This window comes from Myotis daubentonii, chromosome 1 (genome assembly GCF_963259705.1).
Source record: "Myotis daubentonii chromosome 1, mMyoDau2.1, whole genome shotgun sequence".
Taxonomy (NCBI): Eukaryota; Metazoa; Chordata; class Mammalia; order Chiroptera; family Vespertilionidae; genus Myotis; species Myotis daubentonii.
The window spans coordinates 59,504,900-59,528,718 of record NC_081840.1 but is presented as its reverse complement, the minus strand read 5'-3'; the positions used below and the strand labels follow the sequence as shown (position 1 = coordinate 59,528,718).

The 23,819-nt window shown below is 34.7% G+C and overlaps 1 protein-coding gene across 3 annotated transcripts in view; it reads right to left on the bottom strand.

Annotated features, from left to right (window-relative positions):
• Positions 1–724: 724 nt before the first annotated feature.
• Positions 725–23,819, bottom strand: part of COPS2 (COP9 signalosome subunit 2) — a 33,757-nt gene continuing 10,662 nt past the window's right edge. For 2 of the 3 annotated variants that reach the window (XM_059701959.1, XM_059701974.1), the window contains 12 exons: positions 19,496–19,609; positions 18,761–18,838; positions 14,857–14,982; positions 13,126–13,236; positions 12,923–13,000; positions 9,966–10,140; positions 8,972–9,150; positions 8,837–8,889; positions 5,962–6,059; positions 4,077–4,159; positions 3,481–3,539; positions 725–2,814 (listed from right to left, as the gene is read on the bottom strand). In XM_059701959.1, the coding sequence (XP_059557942.1) occupies positions 2,670–2,814; positions 3,481–3,539; positions 4,077–4,159; positions 5,962–6,059; positions 8,837–8,889; positions 8,972–9,150; positions 9,966–10,140; positions 12,923–13,000; positions 13,126–13,236; positions 14,857–14,982; positions 18,761–18,838; positions 19,496–19,609 (1,299 nt within the window). In that variant the 3' untranslated portion in view covers positions 725–2,669. The remainder of the gene's footprint in view (positions 2,815–3,480; positions 3,540–4,076; positions 4,160–5,961; positions 6,060–8,836; positions 8,890–8,971; positions 9,151–9,965; positions 10,141–12,922; positions 13,001–13,125; positions 13,237–14,856; positions 14,983–18,760; positions 18,839–19,495; positions 19,610–23,819) is intronic. The other variant, XM_059701965.1, reaches the window with a different exon arrangement.

The window sequence follows — 23,819 nt, the reverse complement described above, 5'->3', positions numbered from 1 at the left end:
ATGCTACATTCAGATGCGGAGGAAAAATATTTAATTAACAATTTAAAAATTAAAGAGCTAGGATGAATAATGGAAATCCAGCTTTTATAACAGATAGTATGTATGTGTGGCACCCAAAGTATGCTGTGCAGGGAGTTTATCCAGGCTTAGGGATTACAATCAGATGTAAGCTACTTGTTACTTCAGTTTTCACAAAAGGAAAAGACTTATGTGTTAAGAACTTGCCATTTTTTTTTTACTTCTCTTCAATTTAGTTATGTTTGATAAGCAATCTCTCAAGATTTCAACTCTACAAGATTTGATGCACAAGAACATAGAATATGTTTGAAGGGAAAAGTAAATTGTTAAATTAGTCAGACTGTTAATATTATCAAAAACCTGTATTCTGGAACAAATGTGGCAAATGATTAAAAAAAAAGATTAAGCCTCTAACTAGGGAATATTAAACAAAGCCAATGTGATTCACACAATCACATTAAAGATTACGATGTAACTTTGGATTCTGTTATATATTTAGCCCAGTTTCCTGAAGAATAACAAGTGCATGATTTCCCTGTACAAACAGGAAAATGCACCACTGAACACAGCAAAGATATCACAGGGGGACTGGGCACTGTAAGAGTTAGAAAGGGTTAAATCATATCATTCTAATCTTTTGTATTCTAATTCCATCAACTCAGAGTAAATAGGGTTCCCCCCCCAAGAGTTATCACATACATATGTGAATACAGGCACAGAAACTTGTCATGTTTATTTGGGTAACAAACGGTCTCCAAATTATATTGAAAAATAAATCCTAATAATCACTCCTGTGAAAAAATTTTAGCACACTTTTCACAAATTTATGTAAAAGAGAAGAAAATACACATAATTTATATCTTAAACTTCTTTATTCCCTACCAGAGACATTTTGTCCTTTGTTTTCTTTGTTTTCTACAGTTTCCAACTTGCACCTGTATTTAATACTGCTTTAATCTGCTGAAGACATTAACTGATTGCTTTCCTAAATCTAAGGATTATATAGTTTTAGTATAAATATATATCACATATTTTCGTAAAATTTTGACAAAACCGAATAAGCATGCCTTGTTTTAAGTCCATGCTCCTTCCACTGTTTATAAAATCTGATTTAATGATCAAAAATTCTTGGTTGTCATTCTTCAGTTACAACAAACAGTCTTCCTTCTGAACTGCCACTCACTTCTTTTAACATAATAACAAGCAAGAGAAAAACCAAAGAAATTATCTTAATCTTACTTCTTCCTTTTGATACTATAAAATAATGTGAACTTTTTTTTTTAATGAAACAAATAAATCCAAATCTCAATACATTCAAATGAGCTGTGAATCCTTTAAGGTAAGTCACCTTGGAAGGCCACAGTTCATTCTCTTAACTATGTTACCACTGCTCAAAATACCTATAAAACTCTTTTGGGACTGCCTCCAAAGCCAGTTAGTTGCATACTTTCTAAGATTACCTCAAAGGTTGATTTAATTTTTAGAAATGGTCAAAAGTTATTCAGTGCCAAATAATGGTAACTATAAGACATTCAAGCTTGGTAGTACTTTAAAAACAAAAACACACAAACAAACACACACAATGTGTAATAGCTTGTGTGACTTAAATTAGCTATGAATGCAATTCTAAAAGAGCAAAATCTAAGACTTTGAGCAATGGTAAATAGCTGGAATTAGGAAATAATTTTCCAGTATGATCACTATGCAGAGTAACATTCATTTAGCTGTCTACGGTTCTGGCATATTTGTTTAAAGTGAACATTCTGAGAGTTAGAACTTATTCTTTGAAAAAGGAATATCATTCTTAAAAAAAAGAATTTTATTCCTTTAAAGCATCACTATTAAAGTAAGTACTATGCAAATGTTTTGTTAGCGACTAGTTCTACTTACTTTCTCAATAGACTTATTTTAAAAACTTGAAAGCAAACAACTAACTTATTTGCTCTCAGGCTTTTAAAAATTGTTAACTGACGATAAAATTTGAAATTTCTAAGGTACTAATAACCAAAACAAAAACCCCAGGTGTAATAAAAACATCAAGAACCAAACTACAATTTCTGAGCTGCACTGTTTATTTTGCTGCTTGAAACCTAAGTGACAGTATGCCACTATAATTATGGGGTTTCATCTAAACCTTTACTACACTGCAGGTACAGAAATTTACGGACACATTTTGGAGAATTGACATTTTGCAAAATGCAGCAAACATTTTAATTTATACATGAGAAAAGGAAGTGTTCAAAAGGGTATGCATTTCAAGTTATTGCAGGTTATTTGTGAGAGAATTTCTGTAGGTAAAACATGTTTAAATTTAACCAACAGTAGCGTGTCAGTGTATTTAAAATCATGACAAAAATCTTCTCTCTGGTCATGTTGCCCATGACAATTACTATGATGTTGTATGCTTAGGGCAAGATGTCAATACAGCATAAATCCCATGGCATTTTGGTTTTCTTCTGGAGATTAAAGCTGTTTTTCTTGGGATAAATGCAGCAGCAAAACACAAACCAGTTGATCAAAAAAAGCACTTCTGCCATAACTCCAATAATTTTCAGGACACATCAACCGACAGTAGTTTTGCCATTCCCAGTTCTTAAGAATTACATCTCTGCACTGTTGCCTTAAGTATGTCTGTAAAAGCTTGTTCTTTGTTAAGCCAGTTTACTGACTACAGCCTGGTTGAGAGAATTTAGTTGGTTGGTCCATTTATCTAGTGCAGTATATCGGGCACCACCCCTCTTCTGATGATCCAGTTCAAGGAGTTGGTTGACTTGATCAATTCGGCCATGAATAGTGCTGGAAATAAATGAAAGAAGTCATGTCTACAAGCTATTTTCACTAAGCATATCTTCTAGACTAGTATTTCTTAAATATCCACAATATCAATAAATGCAAAAAGCCCCATCCCACTGCTAGCTACATTATAGATGACTGAGTTCAGGATTAATTATAATATTCATTGCCTTATTTAAACTCTAGACAGAAACCATATTTCAGCTACCTGTCATCAATTTCACTGAAAGAACCAACAGGTATAGACTTATCCAATTAAGAACAAACATACTGTGAAGCTTTAAACAACATAGTGCTTTTAAAAAACATAATTTCAAAATTATTATATATCATACCTAATACATAAAAAATACTAATCACTAAATGTAGACCATTTGAAAAAAAAATACTAATCACTAAATAATTCTTTAACTATATATAAGCCATCTGCTGAATGAAAAATCTTTCTGAAAAAGCATTTAGAACTTTTTCAGAGATCATGTGCTTTATATCCTCATTCATTTATTTTTTAAAAAATCACACTTATATATATATGTCTCTTTTAGCAGAAAGTCATAGCCAAAGGGTGTTTTTTATAAAAATCAAGAATTCACCTGCTACCACCTTTGCCATCATCATTCAAACTTCACGGTCCTAAACATTTTGTGATAAAAATAGCCAAATACTTACTTATCCAATATGCACTGCACCAGCAAGCTCTCCACATCAGCTACATCTATGTTTAACTCCTAAGACAAAAGAATAATTATAATTTTGCTAATTAACTTTTTAAAAAACTCACGATATTATATAAACTATCATTCTGATTTTAAATTCATTTCCACCACAAAGAAAAATTAGTGAAGAGAAAATTTATAACAAATTTCATTGTCACTTTAAAATATTTTTGAACACAGGTATGTTAAATTTAACTTTGTAACTTTTAAAGTACATTCTTACCACAATTTTATTATGGTTGGGGTTAACTCTTCATCAATTATATATTTTAGCCACTACCCTCTCTTCTGTAATTTTCTCTGAGGCTGAGAGAATCTTTAAAAAGAAATTTAATGATTCTTATTTCTCTTTTCTGTTAACTCAATTTACACCAAGAAAACACAGAAAAATTCACATTAAAAGTAAAGCTTTAAAAAAAAGGTAAAGCTTTTAAGTTATCCTGTATTTAAGAAACATAATACTACAAAACGTTACGAAGTTAGACTCTTTTAAATGGAAAACAGATATAATGACAAATTATAAATATTAAGACCCATGAATATAAATACCTTAGAAATAAAAGGAATATGTATTCTTGTGTAAGGCTTAATTAATTTTATGAGCACTTGTGTTCTGATGTTTCGCAAAAGCTCTGAAAAGACAAAAATTAAGATAATACATTTGCATTTAAGTTTGTATATCTTTATGAATCATCATGCACTTCTTCAGTCTGGCAAGGACATAAGGTATTTGGATTTAAAAATATTTGGGTCCAACAGATGCACAGTATGATTAGGTTTCTCCCATAATTTTTTGTTATTACCCCCTAATTTTGCTCATGTATGACACTACCTAAAATATCCCCCTGCCTTCTCATTACCCCACTACTCATCATTTCCTCTGTAGTTAACATCTTTCAAGAAGATATGATTTGCACAAGCCAAGTTCCTTACTTTATACTCTCTTATAAAACTTAGACTATTACATTTTACTAGAGGCCCAGTGCATGAGTTTGTGCATGGGTGGGGTCCGGCTGGTCTGCCCCAATTGGCTCCCTACCCCCACCCCGATCAGGGGTAGGGTAGGGCTGGCTAGGGGGAGGGGCGGTGGGTGGTTGGCCAGCTGGCCCATGGTAGAATTCCCAGTTGAGGGGACAATTTGCATATTAGGCTTTTATTATATAGGATACAATGATTTTATAACTTTCCTCAGTTTCTTCATGTACAAGTGCCTTTTTCAAAAATACTAGATTGGAGTTCTTGCATAAGGCTTCTATTTTTCTATTTCCACAAAGTATAGTATAATTCTAGGTTCATATAAGATCTTTAAAAATGTTTGATGAGTGAAAGGGAAAGGAAGGTGGGGAACAAAAAACATTACTTCCAAACTATCCTTTGGATTTTCTTAATACATCTGGAATTTTATTGTTCCAAATGCTTATTAAAAAAACCCCCAATAGCTCCATAACAGGTGGGAATACTGGAAGTATAAAAGAGGCCCCAGAACAAAGGAATGATTTCTGTCTTTGTGAATCCAACAGAACTTATTAAAAATCTCACAGCACTTGCTTAGCCAGCATGGCTCAGTGGTTGAGTGCTGAACTATGAACCCGGAGGTCTCGGTTTGATTCCTGGTCAGGGCACATGCCTAGGTTGTAGGCTTGATCTCAGTATGGGGTGTGCAGGAGGCAGCCAATCAATGATTCATCAGCTCATCACTGATGTTTCTATCTCTCTCTCCCTCTCCCTTCCTCTCTGAAATCAATAAAATACATACAAAAAGAAATCTCACACACTTACTTTTACAATGTTAGCCTTTCAAAATAAATGCCTCTCAGCATTAACTGTAGTGGGCTATTTTCAAAGCTTTTGCTACCTGTTAAAACTAAATTCTAGCCCAGCTGGCATGGCTCAGTGGTTGAACATCAACCTTTGAACCAGGTCACGGTTTGATTTCCAGTCAAAGCATATGCCCGCCCAGGCTGGATCCCTAGTGTGGGGCATGCAGGAGGCAGCCAGTTAATGATTCTCCTTTCATCATTGGTGTCTCTCCCCCCGCCCCCCTCTCTCTCCCTCTCCCTTCCTCTCTGAAGTCAATAAAAATATATTAAAAAAAAATCAATTCTAAAAATTTAAACCTAAGCATCAGTAAAAAACATGCAACAATATTTACATTAGAATAAAAAGGGAAAAGGGACAGCCAATGATGTTCATTCTTATATGAAATGGACATTATATAAGAACTTGATTATGTTAATATGAAACTGGCTGTGATTTCTTTAAAACACCTTTATAATTTTAGAGAGTATCCTATTCCATGACAACATTTAGAAATATTGCTACACTTCCCAATACATAGGAGACAAACAGCTTAAAGTCTATTCAGCTCTGGTAAGATGAACTTTTAGATAGTAACAAAGAAAGAAACAGAATTCTGGAAGCCAAAGGAATATACCTTCAATGTGTTCCCTTATGAAAGGATCATCCATGATGTTGCTGTGATTTGTTTTCAGAATCTTTTCAAATTCAGTGATATCATTATTCTGATAGGCACTAACAGAAAAAGAAAAGTATATATTTTGTCAAACATGAAGAAGTCACATATTAAATCAGATAACCCAAAGAGCCCGTGTCTCAATTTTTATATGCAAAAACCTAAATTATAGTTTCTGTCATGGGAATCGGAGTTAAGAACACACACATTCTTCTACAACTAAAATGAATTTTCTTTTTAATATTTTCAGTTTTATAAAAGAAAAATTAAATAAATTTCTTGGTTATGTATTTATATATAGCTAATATAAATCTTTTCACAATCGTAGGAATTGATAACAGTTCAATGACTGTTTAATGCTTGATGTTTTCAAATTAAAGTGTGCATTTAACCCCTATGGAGTAGTCTGGCCTTGTCTTTCAAATACAACAGTATATCATCTCTGAAGCTTATTCAGAAATGCAGCTTCCTAATTTTTTTCTTCTAGAAAGCTACCAGCAACTGCCAAATTTTTCAAAAGGAACATTTGATTTCTAATTCTTTAGCTGAAAATTTCACTGAGCTCTACAGCAAAAAATTGTATCTGTGGTGGACCATTACTGCTAAATGGGATACACACCCAAAGTAGAGTGATGGACCCTGCTGCAGAAGGCCAAAGGCTGATTTATGTTCATGATTCTCTGAGGTAGCTAGTACCTAGCCCTGAAATGATTCTGTAAGGCACTGTGGGGACTGCTAAAGGTGCTGAGAAGGAAGAAGCCAACCTTCTGGATATGGCACCACTGTCTGCTTTATATGTAAGACATATCATCAGCCATTCTGCACGCCCTCTGCTGTGCTTCCATCTGATGGGTCGCAATGTAACTTCATGTTAGGGGCAGGTGATTCAAGTGCTTCAACAGGAATTATTTTCCTCTAGTCTGCTGGCAACTGACTAGGAAGATAAAATTAGGAAGCATTACTTTCTTACCTACTCCAAATATACTGCCGTAAATATACTGGAGGATATATTCAAGTAGTGAAAACACTTGCACACACATATATTTTAACTAAGAGAGTGTCTTCCGCTATTTAAGTGGCTTGAGAAAATCTTATACAAAATGTGGGACACCACAGGCCACTTGTTTGGGTAAAAATTTACTACTAAAATATGTTTCCAAGTCCCAGTATAAAAGGCCTCACTGAAGTAAATTGTAAGATATAATAAATATATAAATATAGCTATTGTTTTGTAAAGGTAGGATACATCAGTACTTTAATCCACTTTAATGTATTTAACCAATTTAATTTAGATAAAATATTAAGGTCTAGAAAAAAATTATAATATTTCTTTAGGAGTTTTAAAGTTTAGGTTGTTACTTTAGAAAAAAAAATTTTAAAAAGGGTTAGGAAGTTGATTAATCTCTAGCTAAATCACCTCTTAGTTAATGTGACTAAATGCAGGTGGAATAAACTATTTGAAATAAAGATGGAGAAATTTATTTTTATAACTAAAATCAAACTAATTCAACAAAAATTTATTAAAATAGACTAAAGAAATGAACAGTAAAGAAACTGATTTTTTTAAATGTTGCAATTTAAGGTTTTTATTCCTTAACCATTCTTAGTTCCCTTAAAATAAAGTCATTATTTTTACAACTAAAATTAAGGTTTCCTTAAAAAAGAAAACCTAGTAATTTATAAAAATCATAGCCAAGTAAAAACAAAGTATGTGAGAGCATTTTACATAAGAACTAAAACAATATCATGAAATAGCTAGTTTTTCCAAGTATATAAAATATGTAGGTGACTGAATTTATAATCTAACAGTACTTTTTTTCCTTAAATGCAAAGAACCATTAAGAGAATGTCTAGTCTAAAAAAAAAAAAAGAGAATGTCTAGTCAGGTCAATTACCTACATATATCTGCAAAAAATCCCAAAACTGCCCTATGTCCCTCACTTCATTCTTTATGCCTTGAAAAATTAATAAGTTTCTCATACTTTTCTACAAAGAAAGTCGATGGAAGTTTGGGCTCCATTTATTCCTGGCACAGAGAAAAATAATTTTTGTTCACTGATTTCTATAGCAAAACCAGGCCTTTTCTTTTCTAGGCTTTTTGCTTGTTTTTGTCTTCTATAATTTTATTTAATATCAATTACAGCAGGTTTTTCAGTTGCTAAACATCATTAGTTATATCTCTCTCCATGGAAGCTATCAATATATCCTTAGGTATCTTACCAATATGACTCTTCTGCTCCTTACCTCAGAAACTTATCTGAGATAAACTTTTTTTAAATGATTTTTTATGCCCTACCAGTTTTCTCAGTGGTAGGAGCACTGGCCCACAGATGGAAGGTTGACAGATTCGATTCCAGTAAAGGGCACGTACCTCGGTTGCAGGCTCGATGCCTTGACCGGGGTGTGAGTTGGAGGCAACCAATTGATGTGTCTCTCACATATCAATGTTTCTCTCTCTCAGTCTCTCTTCCTTCCTTCCACTCTAAAATATATGAGTAAAGTAACTGTCTTACTGAAAATTCTTGATTTATATGGACCAATTCAGAATTTCATTTTGGATTAAGGCAGGTAGAAACAATAAATACAGTGAAATTGTTTTAAAACATCTAGTTAGCTTTCTACTGAAAAACAGCACACAGGTGAGAAAAGCAACAAATACTTTATAAAATCTCATGACTTCAATAGATAAAAATTTCACAACTTTGGTATATTTCAAATCAAAATATAAAAGAGTTAATTGTTGAGAATTAACTGAATTCTAAAAATTTCTCTTCTCTCTCTCCCCTTTATTCATTGCTCTAAATAAATTTACCTTAACTGAAATATAGAATCTTACCTTACTAAATTCGTCATTGCGAGAATTTCTGGATCATTTTTGTACGGTTTGGCCTAAATACAGTAAAAGAACAATTAACTATATGTACAAAGTTTATTTCCATGAAAGACAGCTGAGAGAAATGAACACACATACCTCCTGTGAGTCAAATGGATTTATTCCCGATTTCATTAGCATATTTGCTAAGACCAAATATTTTAAGCAAGTGGTTCTTCTTGGACTTCCTGATTCATCATAATTCTTAAAGGCTTCAAAAAAATCAGTGTGTGCCTTTTCAAATTCACCTTCCCGCAAGTGCATTTTACCACCACATTCTGTAAAGGAATAGAACATGAGAAAAGCGGACATTTTCAGTGTCATAACAAGTGACCACTTTATAAAAATCAAATGAAAATTTCATTGGCTTCCAGTCTTTTAATTCTATTACATGAACAGTACTAGCCCCAGGGTACACTAACTCTAAAAAGCAAGCTCTTTATTATAAACACTAGAGGCCTAGTGCATGAAATTCGTGCACTTGGGAGAGGGGGATCCTTCAGCCCGGCCTGCACCTTCTCATAGTCCGGGAGTCCTTGGGGGATGTCGGGAGCAGGCCTAAGCTGTCAGTGGGGCATCATTAGCACTGCCATGGAGGCAGAAGAGGCTCCCACCACTGCCACTGTGTTTGCCAGCTTCTGGCTGAGCGGCACTCCCCCTGTGGGAGTGCACTGACCATGAGGGGGCAGCTCCTGCGTTGAGCGTCTGCCCCGATGGTCCGTGTGTGTCATAGTGACTGGTCGTTCCACCGTTTGTTCAATTTGCTTATTAGCCTTTTATGATATAGGATCAGCCAAACAAGTATTTGCAAGTCTTTCATCTCAATTGAAGTAGAATGTAATTTTTCATACATCATTATAATTCTAGAATAGAACTTATGATAATGTATTTTCTATTATTATCTTCAATGATATAAATTTACAAGACAAAAATTCATCCTAATTTCTTTCTAAGACTACATCATTTCATTGACTTCACTACTTTGCCAATTACTTTCACTTAAACAGAAATGACCTTCAGAGTCATTCAGTTATATGCAATGCCAACTTTAGGTCTTCCAGGACACTGCCCACCCTCTCCAAACCAAACTTGCCTCTAATGACTCCCATGATCAGCGGGTGAGGGATGGCAGACTTGATGTGAAGTGACTGTTCATAGAGTGCTTTAAGTTTTTTGTTATTTTTCTGTGCCGTGTACATTTGAATTTCCAAAGCATATATTTCTAATAACTGTGTACCCTTTTTCAGGTCATCTTCTCCATCATCAGTCTAGGAAAGCAAATAATAAAACTTTAGAATTCAAGATAGAATTCACAGTCAGCCTAGTAATTTTTATTTAATTTTTACCTTACATTTACAAGTTTCTTATGTTTCTTATTCTGTGTGAGAATGCACTACACATTTTAATTGGGACCTAGAGCCCTAAGAAGACTACATTTAATGGCCAAAAGGAACCTTATACTTTCTGGTATTCAGTAAGAAAAAAGTGGCCAGAGGTATAATATTACGTATAAAATGTTATGTTTGCCTGGCTGGTGTGGTTCAGGGATGGGACATAAAACAATGAACCAGGAGGTCATGGTTCGATTCCCAGTCAGGGCACATGCCCGGATTGCGGGCTCAATCCTGTTGGGGGCCTGCAGGAGGCAGCCGATCAATGATTCTCTCTCATCATTGGTATCCCCCCCCCCCCCCCCCCACCCCTTAACCGCCTTTCTCTCTGAAATCAATAAAAACATTCAAAAAGAAAATGTTATGATGCCTGTTTTTAGCTAGGAGGCTATTTATGGTCTTCCCCAAATCTTCACAACCACTTCAGATCCACTAATTCAATCAAAAAACCCCAAGTGTCTTCCTTGTGCCCGGCACTGGTTCTACTATGAGGTAAGTTAAATAAGCCAATGTTCCTGGACTAAAAAGTTCACAATCTAGTAGATTAAGCTGTCAAGATTGATAACAATTGCAGTTTAAGCGTGAACCAAGTACCTAAGGTTGGAATGGAAGAGAAAGGGATTAACTCTCCTGGAGGATGTCAAAAGAATAACAAGAGTGGTAACATCTGAGTTCAACTTTGAAAGATAACCACAAAGTGCATATGGCCAATATTCAGAAAAATAGCATATGGTTAATAGTCAGATAATCATAAATATTAAATACCAATTTATACAAAGCCAAAACTTATCATTTATTTGGTCTTCCAACTTAAAACTTCTGTTTAGTTACACACTAATGAATCACAACAGAGTAAAAAATATGATCTGCAAGACAATTTGTACATTCAGATTATCAAGCATCGCTGCTACACTGTAGTATTTACAATCCATTTTCCTTATACACTAATATAAACGAAGCAAAATTTCCCCATTCCTTAGGTATACACTAAAAAATCCTCTTTCATTCGGAAATGGCTTCTATACAATTTCCATTCCATGTAGGACCATACTGACAGTTATTTATGCCCCAAGGTAGGCTTTCCTAAGATCTGTAGGTAAGAAATAATTCATAAATGACTGTCCTGCTTTGTAAAGCAAAACTATTATGAAATACAAACATTTTTCTTGTTTTTAAAAACTAAAAAGAGCAAACAAATAAATAAAAATATTGGAATGTGACTTAATTTTGAACACATTCTTGATCAACTTTCCTCACATTCACAGAAATCATATATAATTAAAATAATAATACATAGCTTTGGAAAGCGTCAACTTTGTATTTTTAAAATATATTTTTATTGATTTCAGAGAGGGAGGAGAGAGAGAGAGAGAGAGAGAGAGAGAGAGAGAGAGAGAGAGAGAGAGAGAGAAACATCAATGATGAGAGAGGATCATTGTTTGGCTGCCTCCTGCATGCCTCCCACTGGGGATCAAGCCTGCAACCCAGGCATGTGCCCTTTTACCAGAATTGAACCCGGGACCTTTGGTCCCCAGGCCAATGCTCTATCCACTGGACCAAACAGGACAGGGCGAAAAGCGTAAACTTCTAAAAATAGTATTTCTATATAAAATTGAAACTAATATCAAATAACTTATTTATCAACACAAACGGAAATATAAAAATCATAGCTAAAAGTTATATAGATGTAAACTGTCCAGACCATGTGGGATTCAAATTTAAATTAATGAGCCTGGCTGGCATGGCTCAGTGATTGAGCATCGACCTATGAACTAGGAGGTCATGGTTCAATTCTTGGTCAGGGCACATGCCTGGGTTGCAGGCTTGATCCCCAGTGGGAGGCACGCAGGAGGCAGCCAAACAATGATCCTCTCCCATCATTGATCTTTCTATTTCTCTCCCTTCCTCTCTGAAATCAATAAAAATTTTATTTTAAATTAATTAATGAAATATAAAACTCAGCACCTCTGTCACACTAGCCACACTTCAAATGCCTAATGACATGTAGCTACTGCTACAATACTGGAGAGCACAGATACAGTGTTTCTCACATCATACCAACTCCTGTATAGTGCTGTTATAGGGGACTCACACGTTTTAAACTAGAATATACAATATCTTCATTATATATGTCTATAATATCCTTTCTGATTTTCACAGGGTGCATAACTAAATAGAAAGGCTTATTCTTAGTTAAGTATTAATGATTCGCCTGTTCATTTATTAATACCTGTACCTCATCCCACAAACAAGAACTGAAGTTAGGATTAAAACAGAAGAAATGTAATGCTCAGAAAAAAAAATGAGCTTTCTGGTAACTTATTTTCCAAATTTCATTTTGGGGATGTTGCTTGAACAAAAACACCCATAAGCAATGTTTTGAATACAAAATTTTCTTATGTTCTTTATTATTAAGAAATGTTAATAAAAAATTAAGAGAGCCCAGCTGGTGTGGTCCAGTGGTAAAACATCAATCCATTAATCAAGAGGTTGCTGGTTTGATTCCTGGTCAGGGCACATGCCCAGGTTGTGGGCTCAATCCTAGGGAGGGGGCATAAATGAGGCAGTCAATCACTGATGCTGCTATCTCTCCCTCTTCCTTTCTCTATCTCTCAAATCAATAAAAACATATCTTTTTTTAAAATTAAGGGAATGTTACCTGGCAGGACTGATGTAACTGGCGTAAAATTTTTTGAAGTTTTCCATATTCCTCCCGTTCTAAATACAATTTTCCAAGCTGTGAAGAAAGAAACTTATTAAAATCAAAACATATCAATAGAAGGTGTGCATCTTTAGGAGAGCTTACTAAGCACACCCACCCACTCTTCAAAAAGAAAAAATGTAAATAATTATAATCGTTACCTTTGTGTTTGTTTTAAACCACAGTCTATCATTCTTAGCATCTTTTAAAGCTTCCAGTGTTGTTTCATAGAATTCCTGCAGTAAATCCATCTGACATAAAAAATCAGAATTCTATAATTGTAAACAGCAAATTTGTACCTGTTAATAAAGTTAATTTGAGCAAACTAAAAGTGCATCTTTGAACTTTAATACACATAAGGTACACTATCAATTGTATCTTACCAAATGTCTGCGACCATCCACAAAATACATAATATAGACCAAATTTACAAAAGATACATGCCAAGATGGTTTCATGTGAATTAAAAAACAAACAGAAAATATGTAATACTCTAACAGTATAGGTTTGTCCTTTCTAATATAATAACTCATTTTATATTAACAAAAGTACATGAACCTTACACAGAACTAGTTGTACTGTTATAAATAATGTTACCTTATTCACTCAACTCTTGTTTGGTTTGTACTGTGAGGCAAACACTATCTCTGCTTACTAGGATCAAGAAGTAATAGGGCCACGAGATCAGGAAAGTCTGATACTTTCAGAAAGGGCTGCCTATTTATTTATGACTATTGATGGCTTACAGAATAAGTGCTCAATATCCTTACTTCAAGAGACAAATAGTTTATATACAGTAGTTTGAAACAACACACAATCCTGAAGTTTTATAATTACTTAACCCTCTCCCCACAATATGGCATAACATTTATAAATAGTGCACCAAAAATGTTTTGATGGTACTTGTCTATAAAATTCAGAAAACATTTTCCCACTTAAGACAAGCCCCTTGATACATAACACCTTTAGAATTAGTGCCATTAAGGACAAATGTTCTAACAAAACATAAGTTTCTCTTCCTCTATTTTCATCACATACCTTTAACTAGTACATAGAGAGTAAAAATAATACATTGCTTCAAGAAATAAAAATGACATCTAGTAGAATACATGGAATGAAAGAGGTTGATTCTGCGATGAACATTTTTTATTATGAATATAAAAAGTATCAAATATTTTAAGAAATATCAAATGATATAGAGAATACTTCTTATGCTCAAATACCAGTGTAAGAAATCTGAAACTTAGGACTATGATGCTTAAAAGAATAGGAAAAAACAATCCAATTAAAAATTATCTTAGCACTACAATAAAAATCACCATTGCTTTTCACCAAAATCTTGGATAATGAAAGCACCATCACTCCCAATGCTCAATGTAGTTTATCAACAGCCCTTCTTTTCATTACCCATCCACCCATTCTTTACAGAAGCATTTTTTGAACAAACACCTAATGAGTAATGCCAAACACTAACTATATGAATACAGATTCTCCCCTCAAGGATTTTTATAATCAAATCTATACAAATCAACTATGATTCACTGTTAAGTATTTAAGTAGCTCAGGATGGCTGCCTGAAGTGGTGATGGAGTTAGAAGGAATTGTGATAGTAACTGTAAAGGGGAATCTAATATAAGCCAGTAAAAACTGTGTGCAGATTATGTCAGCATCTGAAGATATTATGTAAGGAGACTAAGCTAGTGTTAATGCCATTTAATATTACATAATTAATACCATAATCAAAAAAATAGTATACATTCTTTTAAAAGCACACTAATAACAAAAAAAATGCTTCCACAGAATTTCTAGGCCTTAAAAAAAAAAAAGAATAAAGTCCTTAATATAAATAATAAGCACACTGAGAGGTACCAAGAGGAAAACCAGAATCTAACCTGTTTAGAAGTGGAGATATAATCAAGGATAGAATTAATGGATTTTTCAGAGTAATTTCTTGTGACTGCACTTCGAATATAGGTCAATAGTTGTTTATATCTGTTCATCATTTCTGGAAAGTTTGTCTGTGAGGGAAGAAAAATGCATTATTAGATACACATTTATATACTAAAATAGGTATACATGATTAAAATTATAATACATATTACAGTGTAACTGAAAAATAATAGTTTTATGATACAGAAACTATGACAGAAACACTATAAACATTTTAACTTAAAATTTGAAATTATTACTCAGATGCATGAACCAAATTTATCAAGTTAGCCTATGAAAAGTACAACTTTTATTTTTTTAAAAATTTATTTTTATTGATTTCAGAGAGGAAGGAGAGATAGAAACATCAATGATGAGAGAGAACCATTGATTGGCTGCCTCCTGCACACCCCCTACTGGGGATCAAGCCTGCACCCTGGGCATGTTCCCTGACCAGCAATTAAACCGTGACCTATGGGTTCATAGGTCAAAGCTCAACTACTGAGCCACACCGGCCAGGCAAGTACAATTTTTAGAGTTTTCAAATTTTAGATATTGTTCCTTGCTGTGCAACAAACATTTATTTAAGTCATAAAAACCACTAAAACATTCATAAGCCAAAAAATATAAGTAAATCAAACTTTTAAAATGTCTTGGGAACCAGCTATGCAGTTATCAGCTATATCCTCTTCACCAGAAAGCTTTCTAACAATAGTTCTGTCTCTCTTCTCCCTAGTATTGGTTGGCTCTGCATTAAAATGTGAAATAAAAGAATCTCTTCAAGCCCAGGTATTCATCCCACAATCAAGAAAAGTTCTCCCATGTAAGGCTCTACTCAAAAGTAGATGTAGCTAATGTTGCCATTCCTGCAGCACTATTTGCAATACTGTGGAAATGTTTCCATATTTCCAGGAAGTATGAAACGTCTGAAGAAGTAAAAGACTATCAGTGAAATTTCCAGCATAGGAAGAAGGAGCCCTGGTAATCATAATGCCTTTTTCCTTGAGAAATAAAAAAACATATATTTATTAGGGTGAAGAATAAACTAATGATACTGTAATTTTCCTGCTTATGACTGTGTCCTTCTCTGGGATATAGCATAAAGGACAAGAAAAGAAAACATAAGAAAACTCCCTAAAATCTTGTGAGCAAGAATTGAATTACAAAAATGAAAATAGTAGGGGTGGATGGAAAATGGATAGAACAGGGAAAAACATTTAGCATTATATATCAAACTACTTCTCTTTCCAAGAATGCTAGTAGCATGTTGGGATAAATAATAAGTAACATCCTATTAGTAAGTTGCTAATAAGTAATAACAGAATGTATCCTGTGACAAAAAAATAAAAACATAAAAAATATGACTGTCCCAATTTTGAGATATCTTGAAATAGGACTTTAACAAAAAGGTTTTGATTTCATTTTCTTATGCCATTACTTTGAATGAAGTTCACTGTTCAAAAATTATTACTGTAACTAAAGATCGAGGAAAGATTCGGTAAATCGGTTTTATCTGCTGTGATGAACACACAGAGCAGTTGGTAATGAACCTTCCAACTTTTTACTGCCCAAAACCACTACAGAGCAAATGGGTCCTATTCTGAACCAACCTGAAAATGAAGGGGCAGGAATGGAAGCTGAAACTACTCATATAAACCTTAATGTAGAACAAATAAAATGTAGAAGAGGAAAGTAGGCAAAATAACATAAAATATAAATAATCCTTTCCCTTACTTGCTTTCTATCTTGGTTCTAGGTACAATGGTGAAATCAAGCCCTGTGGGTAGGATCTGATTAAATGGGTTCAAAAATTAAATCACTCTTAGTTGCTAAGATAGCAGATTTCTTTAATAACAGTAACAGAATTTCTATAGGGTTTCTTGGTATTATTTCAAATCACAGAATCTTAAGAGTTAAATATTGGGTCCCTAATGTCACTACAATTATTTAATCAAAATCTCTATTCCTTGAGACATCTGCTGCTTCTTCCATAGCCCTCTAAGTTACTGATTTAAATGTAGTAAATATTTTCACAAACAACAAATGGAAAGAAAACACAGGGGCTTTGTGCAATACAGAGATACTTTGAGAATATCATAGCAGCAGAACTAGAAAAGGGCAAATGAAACATATTTTCCCACTATACTTATTTTTTAAAAATATTTTAAAATTGGTTTTTACACACAGAGAGGGAGAGAAACATTGATCAGCTGCTTACTGCATGCCCCCTACCTACCAGGGATTGAGCCTGCAACTGAGCATGTACTTCGAACCAGCAACCTTTTGGTGCACAGGATGATGCTCAACCAATTGTACCATACTGGCTAAGGTTCCATAACTATATGTAAATACAATATACAGTATACTTAATAACACAGCATATTTTGAAAAGTCCTTATATTTTGGGGGAAGAAATTGAGCTAAAATATTTTGTGGATAGTCATTGTAGATGTCATGGAAGTGGGTGATGATGCCAGAGTGAGAGTACACCAAAAAGAGCAGGATGCAAGATTAGTGAAGTTAACTGGATAGGCACTAATCAATTTAGGGATTCAATTTCAGATAGATGGGCTAGAGAAGCTAATGTGGAGAGAGGAGGCATACAATAAACACAGAGACACGGAAAAAAGAAAGTGGTAACAGGTTATCAGCTGTCCTTCCATTTGCAATAGAGGCAAGTGCTTACCTCTGCTTTCTAATCTAAGCTCCACTTTTTTTCCTCAAAAGTTCCTCTACCCTTAGTGATCTTAAGATAAATATCATGTCTGTACCTAGTTCTCTCATCTACTAACTGCTTCCTTTCCCCTCCACTTTTACTCTGCATTCTTGAAAGGCTAGAGGCACGGATTCATGCACGGGCGGTGGGGTGGGGTGGTGGTGGTTCATCAAACTGGCCTGCGCCCTCTCGCAATCTGGGACCCCTCAGGGGATGTCCAACTGACAGTTTAGGCCCCATCCCCATTCAGTCAACAAAATATTTGAGCACCTACTGAATGCCAGTCACTATGATAGGTGGTAGGAATATAACAATGAATAAAATGAAGTCCTGTTCTCATGGAACTTTCACCCTATGGATTGGGGTGGGGGTGACATAAAAGAAATAAATAAGTCAACAGATTAAGTGGTGATACATGCAAAGAAGAAAAACAGCAGGGTAAGATAAAAATAAATGATGATGGGAAGCATGCTATTTTATAGAGGGTGGTCAGGGGAAGGACATCCTGATATATGATGACATTTGAATGGAGACTTGATCAAATGATGAAAATAGCAATATGGCTATCTGTGAGGAACATTTGGGGTAGAGAAAAGAGCAAGTCCAGCATTTACACAGGAGTGTGCTTAGATGACATGAGGAACAGCAAAGAGGTCAAACAACAAAGGACAGAACAGAAAACAAGATATATTTTGAAGAGCTATAAAGCCACCAATAAATTAGATTTACCAACAAGTTATTTGCAAGCTGAGAGATACATAGAGAAGTCAAGAATAATGCTAAGGTTCTGGCCCTAATCAGTGGAAGATGAACTCTTTGTAATAAAAAGTAGAATGTTAAAGTTCGAAAATAAATGCTAATAGTTTGTGGGGAAATTACTCTATTAATAATGCAGCCAAACATTGCCCATGTACCTAAAGGATAAGTTTTCTTTAAAAAACTGTTGAAAAACAAAAAACTTTGTATGCTATGCAGAACTTTTAAAAAACTTAGTATTATTGTAGTCACAAATGAAAACTTGTCTAAATATGGAAACATATAAACAGTTATTTTAAAGAAGTAGATATAATGGTCTTTTGTTGCATGAGGTTTTTACCTACAGAATTTATTTTAAAACTTGTTAGTTTAATTCCTCTCAAAACAAATCTTACCAACTTGAAGTTAATCTTAATCATTTGTTTCAGTGCTTTAAAGCCCCATTCTCCCTTTTCACCTTCAAGTTCCAAAACCTAAAAAAAGAAGAAATTCTTAGTCTAACTTAATACTGTTATTTTCTAATGACATTCAATGTCTAAATTTCAAATTTATTTTACATCATATGCAAGAAAAATATTTCCCCAAGAATTCCATTTTTCAATATCATTTTTAAAGGCTTAAAAAGAAATAATCTTAAAATGCTTACTTAAGGAGTTTATTTTAAAGTTCCTTTATCAAAAGATTAATAACTACTTCTTGATTATTATACAGTTCCAGAAGAATTTTTTTCCATAGTCTATTATCCATTGGTATGAATAATCCAAAAGTGTATCATTAGTCAAGAAATCACATTATTTAATAGTGAAACTACACCTATGTAATCTGTCCCCAAAAGAACAAGATTGCAGGGAAAGCATCTACTGACAATCATGTTGGTTCCCTTACTAGAACCATAATAACTTTTCAGGACAATAACCCTGGCTCTAGAGAAGCTAGATTGGAAAAAACAACCACAGGATAGCCCTTTAGAAATATGTGCTTGTTCTGCATGATGCAAACATTTTACAGGATTATCACTAAGTATCCAACACACATTTCTGAGGTAAAATCATTTGGAACTTATTTGACCTAAGACATCATTTAAAAAAAATAAGCTTTAAGACACAGAATCAACCAGAAAAAATATGAACCTTCTGGAAACTGCTTAATGCTGCTTTTGGGTCATCTTCCTTTAACGCTTTGGAATTATAGTACTGATTTTCCAAATCCACATTTGGCTCGGAGTTACTATCTTCAGAGTATTCCTGTGTATTTGGAAAAAAAACAACAAAAAAACAAATGTTAAAATGAAAAAAAAAAAAAAAAAAGGAACCCACACAAGTACATTAAAAAGTAAAGACAGAAAAATCATACAATTATACACAACATAACAACCTTGGGTATAGAGGTAAAATGCCCTAGATATTTAACCATTATTTAAAAAACTAGGGGAAAAGCCAAAATCAAGTGGATAGTACAATAACATCATTTCTTTCATATCAAAAATACAATTTCCATAGAACCAACACAAAAGCAAAGAAATAATATTGGTTAATGGCCCTCAATTCTGTAAACTGACCTTTTGTTAGTCATGGAACTCGATAAAAATCTACATAAGTGCTAATTATTCAACTTTAGTTCCATAATCTAAACTTCTCTATTCCCTAAGTCTAAATTTCATCATCCAACCACATCTAACTACCCAGGATAATCTGTGTATGACAGAGTAGCCTATTGGTGAATATGTTACTAAGAATATTTGCCTTATGGGCATTCCAGATTACTAAACAGCTATTCAGTTATATTAATGTATTTTAACTACCTTTATAAAAAATCAAAGTACAAGAAAATGAATTTGTATAATTTTATGTGACTTTCATCACATAGCTTCAGTTCCTAGTACTTAAAACAATAAAGCAGAAAGGTAAGTTGGAGTAAAATAACTTTTTTGGGGAGCAGTATATACAAGTTTACTAGTAAAAACAAAATAAGTCAGAGAAAGACAAGTATCACATGATCTCACTTATATGTGGAATCTAATAAACAAAATAAACTGATGAACAAAAAAGACCCAGAGACATTGAAACATCCTACAGATTGACGTATTTCAGAGGGAAGGGGGGGGGGGGCGGGGCAGGAAAAGATTAGCCAATGAACTTATATATATGCATAGCCCATGGTCAGACAATAGTTCAGGGAAGGCCTAGGGAAGGGATGGGAGCGAAGAGGAGAGGGTCAACTGGGGGAATGACAGGGGGCATCTGTAATACTTTCAATAATAAAGACAAATTAAAACAAAACAACACCCAGTTCCCAGATACTCAACTTGGACAAGTTCTGGTGAGGATATGGAAAAAAGGAAACCCTAATATACTGCTGGTAGGAATGAAGACTGGTGCAGCCATTATGGAAAACAGTATGGAGTTTCCTCAAAAAATTAAATATGGAACTGCCATTTGACCCAGTGACCCCCCTTCTAGGAATATATCCTAAGAAACCCAAAACACCAATCAGAAAGAATGTATGCACCCCTTTGTTCATAGCAGCACAATTTACAATGGCTAAAATCTGGAAACAGCTCAAACACCCATCAGTAGATGAGTGGATAAAAAAAGTCGTGGTACATCTACACCATGGAATACTATGCAGCAGTAAAAAAGAAGGATCTCTTACCCCTTGAGACAGCATGGAGGGACCTGGAGAGTATTATGTTAAGCGAAATAGGCCAGTCAGAGAAATACAAGTATCACATGATCTCACTCATATGTGGAAGCTAATGAACAAAACAGATCCAGAAACATAGGAGCATGGAACAACAGCCTGTCGAATCTCAGAGGGAAGGCAGGGGTGGGGGAGTGGTGGGAAGAAATCAATCAAAGAACTTGTATACATATATGTATAACCTATGGACACGGAAAATAAATAGGGTGGTGGAGGGTTGGGGTGGGGGCGGTTTATAAGGGGTCAAAGGGAGGAAAAAGGGAATGTATGTAATATTTTCAACAATAAAGATTAGAAAAAAAAGAATAGTACCAGAAAGTAAACACAGAATGACAAGAACAGTATTGTAGAGTTATTTCTAAATCCAAATACAGATAATATTTTTTTAGATATTTATAGAAAATCCTGTAATTTTTCATAAAGGCACAAGAATGAAAAAAGGTATATTCTGAGTATAGTGTTAGAAAGCTAAAAAATACATAAACATGCTTTTTTTCCTGTGACCAGTAGATGGAGGGGCATGTTTGATGTTAGTATAAAACCAGTTTTATTGACCACAGTGACTTTGTAACGTGCGCCCTCTGGAGGATAATTATTTCTTTGTGTAAGGACATGAAGCACTGGCCCTCAGACTCACAGGTTTAAGAACAGCAATTTAGTTATGTTTAAATTGATATGAAAACCCTTTGGAACACTTAGGATGAGGTCAAATTTGGGGTAGTGAATAAATTTCATGATCAATCATTCATTTTTTAACCCTATAATCTAGGTTTGACTACAATGAAACTGATCAAACTAAAAAGCAATAAAGAATGAAAAGCCAACTTGCACATCAAGTGATAGCTTCTGAACGAGGTTTTGAAAGATTAGTGGGAGTTTGCCTGCTAGACAAAACAGGAGAGTAGAAAAAAGAACAGCAGATACAAAACAGCATATCGGGAGGTAACTAAAGAACTAAAAGCAATCATTTTGGTGAAACATAAAAAGCCCTTATTGATTCTACCTTCATCATAATCTATCCACTTCCCCCTTTCCCTTGCCACCACCCTCACCTACCAAGCCACATTCAACGCTCCACAAACTATAAAAGCCTTTCCACTTTCTTTAACATTTATTTTTTTAAATTTTTTAAACATAACAGCTTTATTAAGATACAATTCTTATACCATAAAACTCACTCTTTTTCAAAAAATACATCTTTTTTTTATTGATTTCAGAGAGAAAGGGCGAGGGAGAGAGAGAAACATCAATGATGAGAGAGACTCATTGATCCGCTGTCTCCTGCACGCCCCCTACTGGGGAATCAAGCCCGCAACCCAGGACCCTTCAGTATGCAGGCCAACGCTCTATCCACTGCACCAAATTCCAATCTTGCCATGGTAAACAGCTAGAATAATCTTCATAAAATGTAAATTATCTCATTCCTCTTCTTAAAAATGGCTTTCCATTGCTCTTAAAATCAAGTTCAAAAGTCACCAATATGTGACTCCTGACTATACAGCCAAACATGTATCAAACTCTCCCTCACTCATTTTGCTGCAACCACTGTGCCCTTACCTCACAAGTGGCCAACTCTTTCTCATCTTTATGTGCCACTCCCTTCTCTTTCTACCCCTCTTAATCTAGTTAACTACTGCGTATCATTATAGTCTAAGTATGTATTGCCTCTTTAAGAAAGACTTAGAGGCTTGTGTAGCCCGCCCCCATCCAAGGAACAGCAGCCTCCTGATCACCACATCCTCTGTCTGAGGAACAGCAGCTGTGTGTGAAGCCTCCCCCCACCAGCCAGAGGAGCCACCACAACTGTGAACAGCACCCACCAAGCTGCTACCAACTGAGGAGCAGCTGCTACCACAACCGCCTGAGGAGCAACCGCAGCCCGAGGAGCCACTGCCATCCAAAGAGCAGCTACTGAACGACTCAACATCTAGATATGGCCGTACGATCAAACAAGGGTAGACAAAGAAACCCCCAAAGGAAAGAAAAGGAGGACTCACCAGAAAAGCAGCTAAGTGATACAGAGGCATGCAACATGACAGAAAAAGACTTCAGATTAAGGATCCTAGAGTGCATAAACCAGATGGAGGAAAAAATCAACAACTTATGCAAGAAGCAAGAAGAAACAGATGAAAAAATCAATAAATTATGTAAGAACCAAGAAGAAATGAAGAGTGATATAGCTGCAATAAAAAACACCATTGAAAGTTTCAACAGTAGACTAGGAGAAGCGGAGGACCGAATTAGCGAATTAGAAGACAGGGAAATAAAACACACCCAAACTGAACAGCAATTGGAGAGAAAAGAAAGACTTAAAGAATCAGATCTATAAAACCTACTCTACACTTTTGGAAAGAATTTCTTTTTTTTTAAATAACGTTTTTATTGATTTCAGGGAGAGGAAGGGAGAAATAGAAACATCGATTAGCTGCTTCCTGCACACCTCCTACCGGGGGTTGAGCCTGCAGCCTAGGCATGTGCCCTGACCAGGAATCGAATCTGTAACTTCTTGGTAAATGGGATGACACTCAACCAACTGAGCCACACCAGCCGGGCTGGAAATCATTTATTCTCTAGTTAACTATTCAATAACATACAGCAATAGCTAGCTCAACCAGAAGATGACTTTTCTGAAACCCGAATCTTCAGAATTCACCCTTGAACATGGAAGTAAAATTTTATTTATTTATTTATATCTATTTCAAAGTCTAAGAATCTGGACTCTCACTCAAAGCCCATTTATTTTTGGTGTCTTAT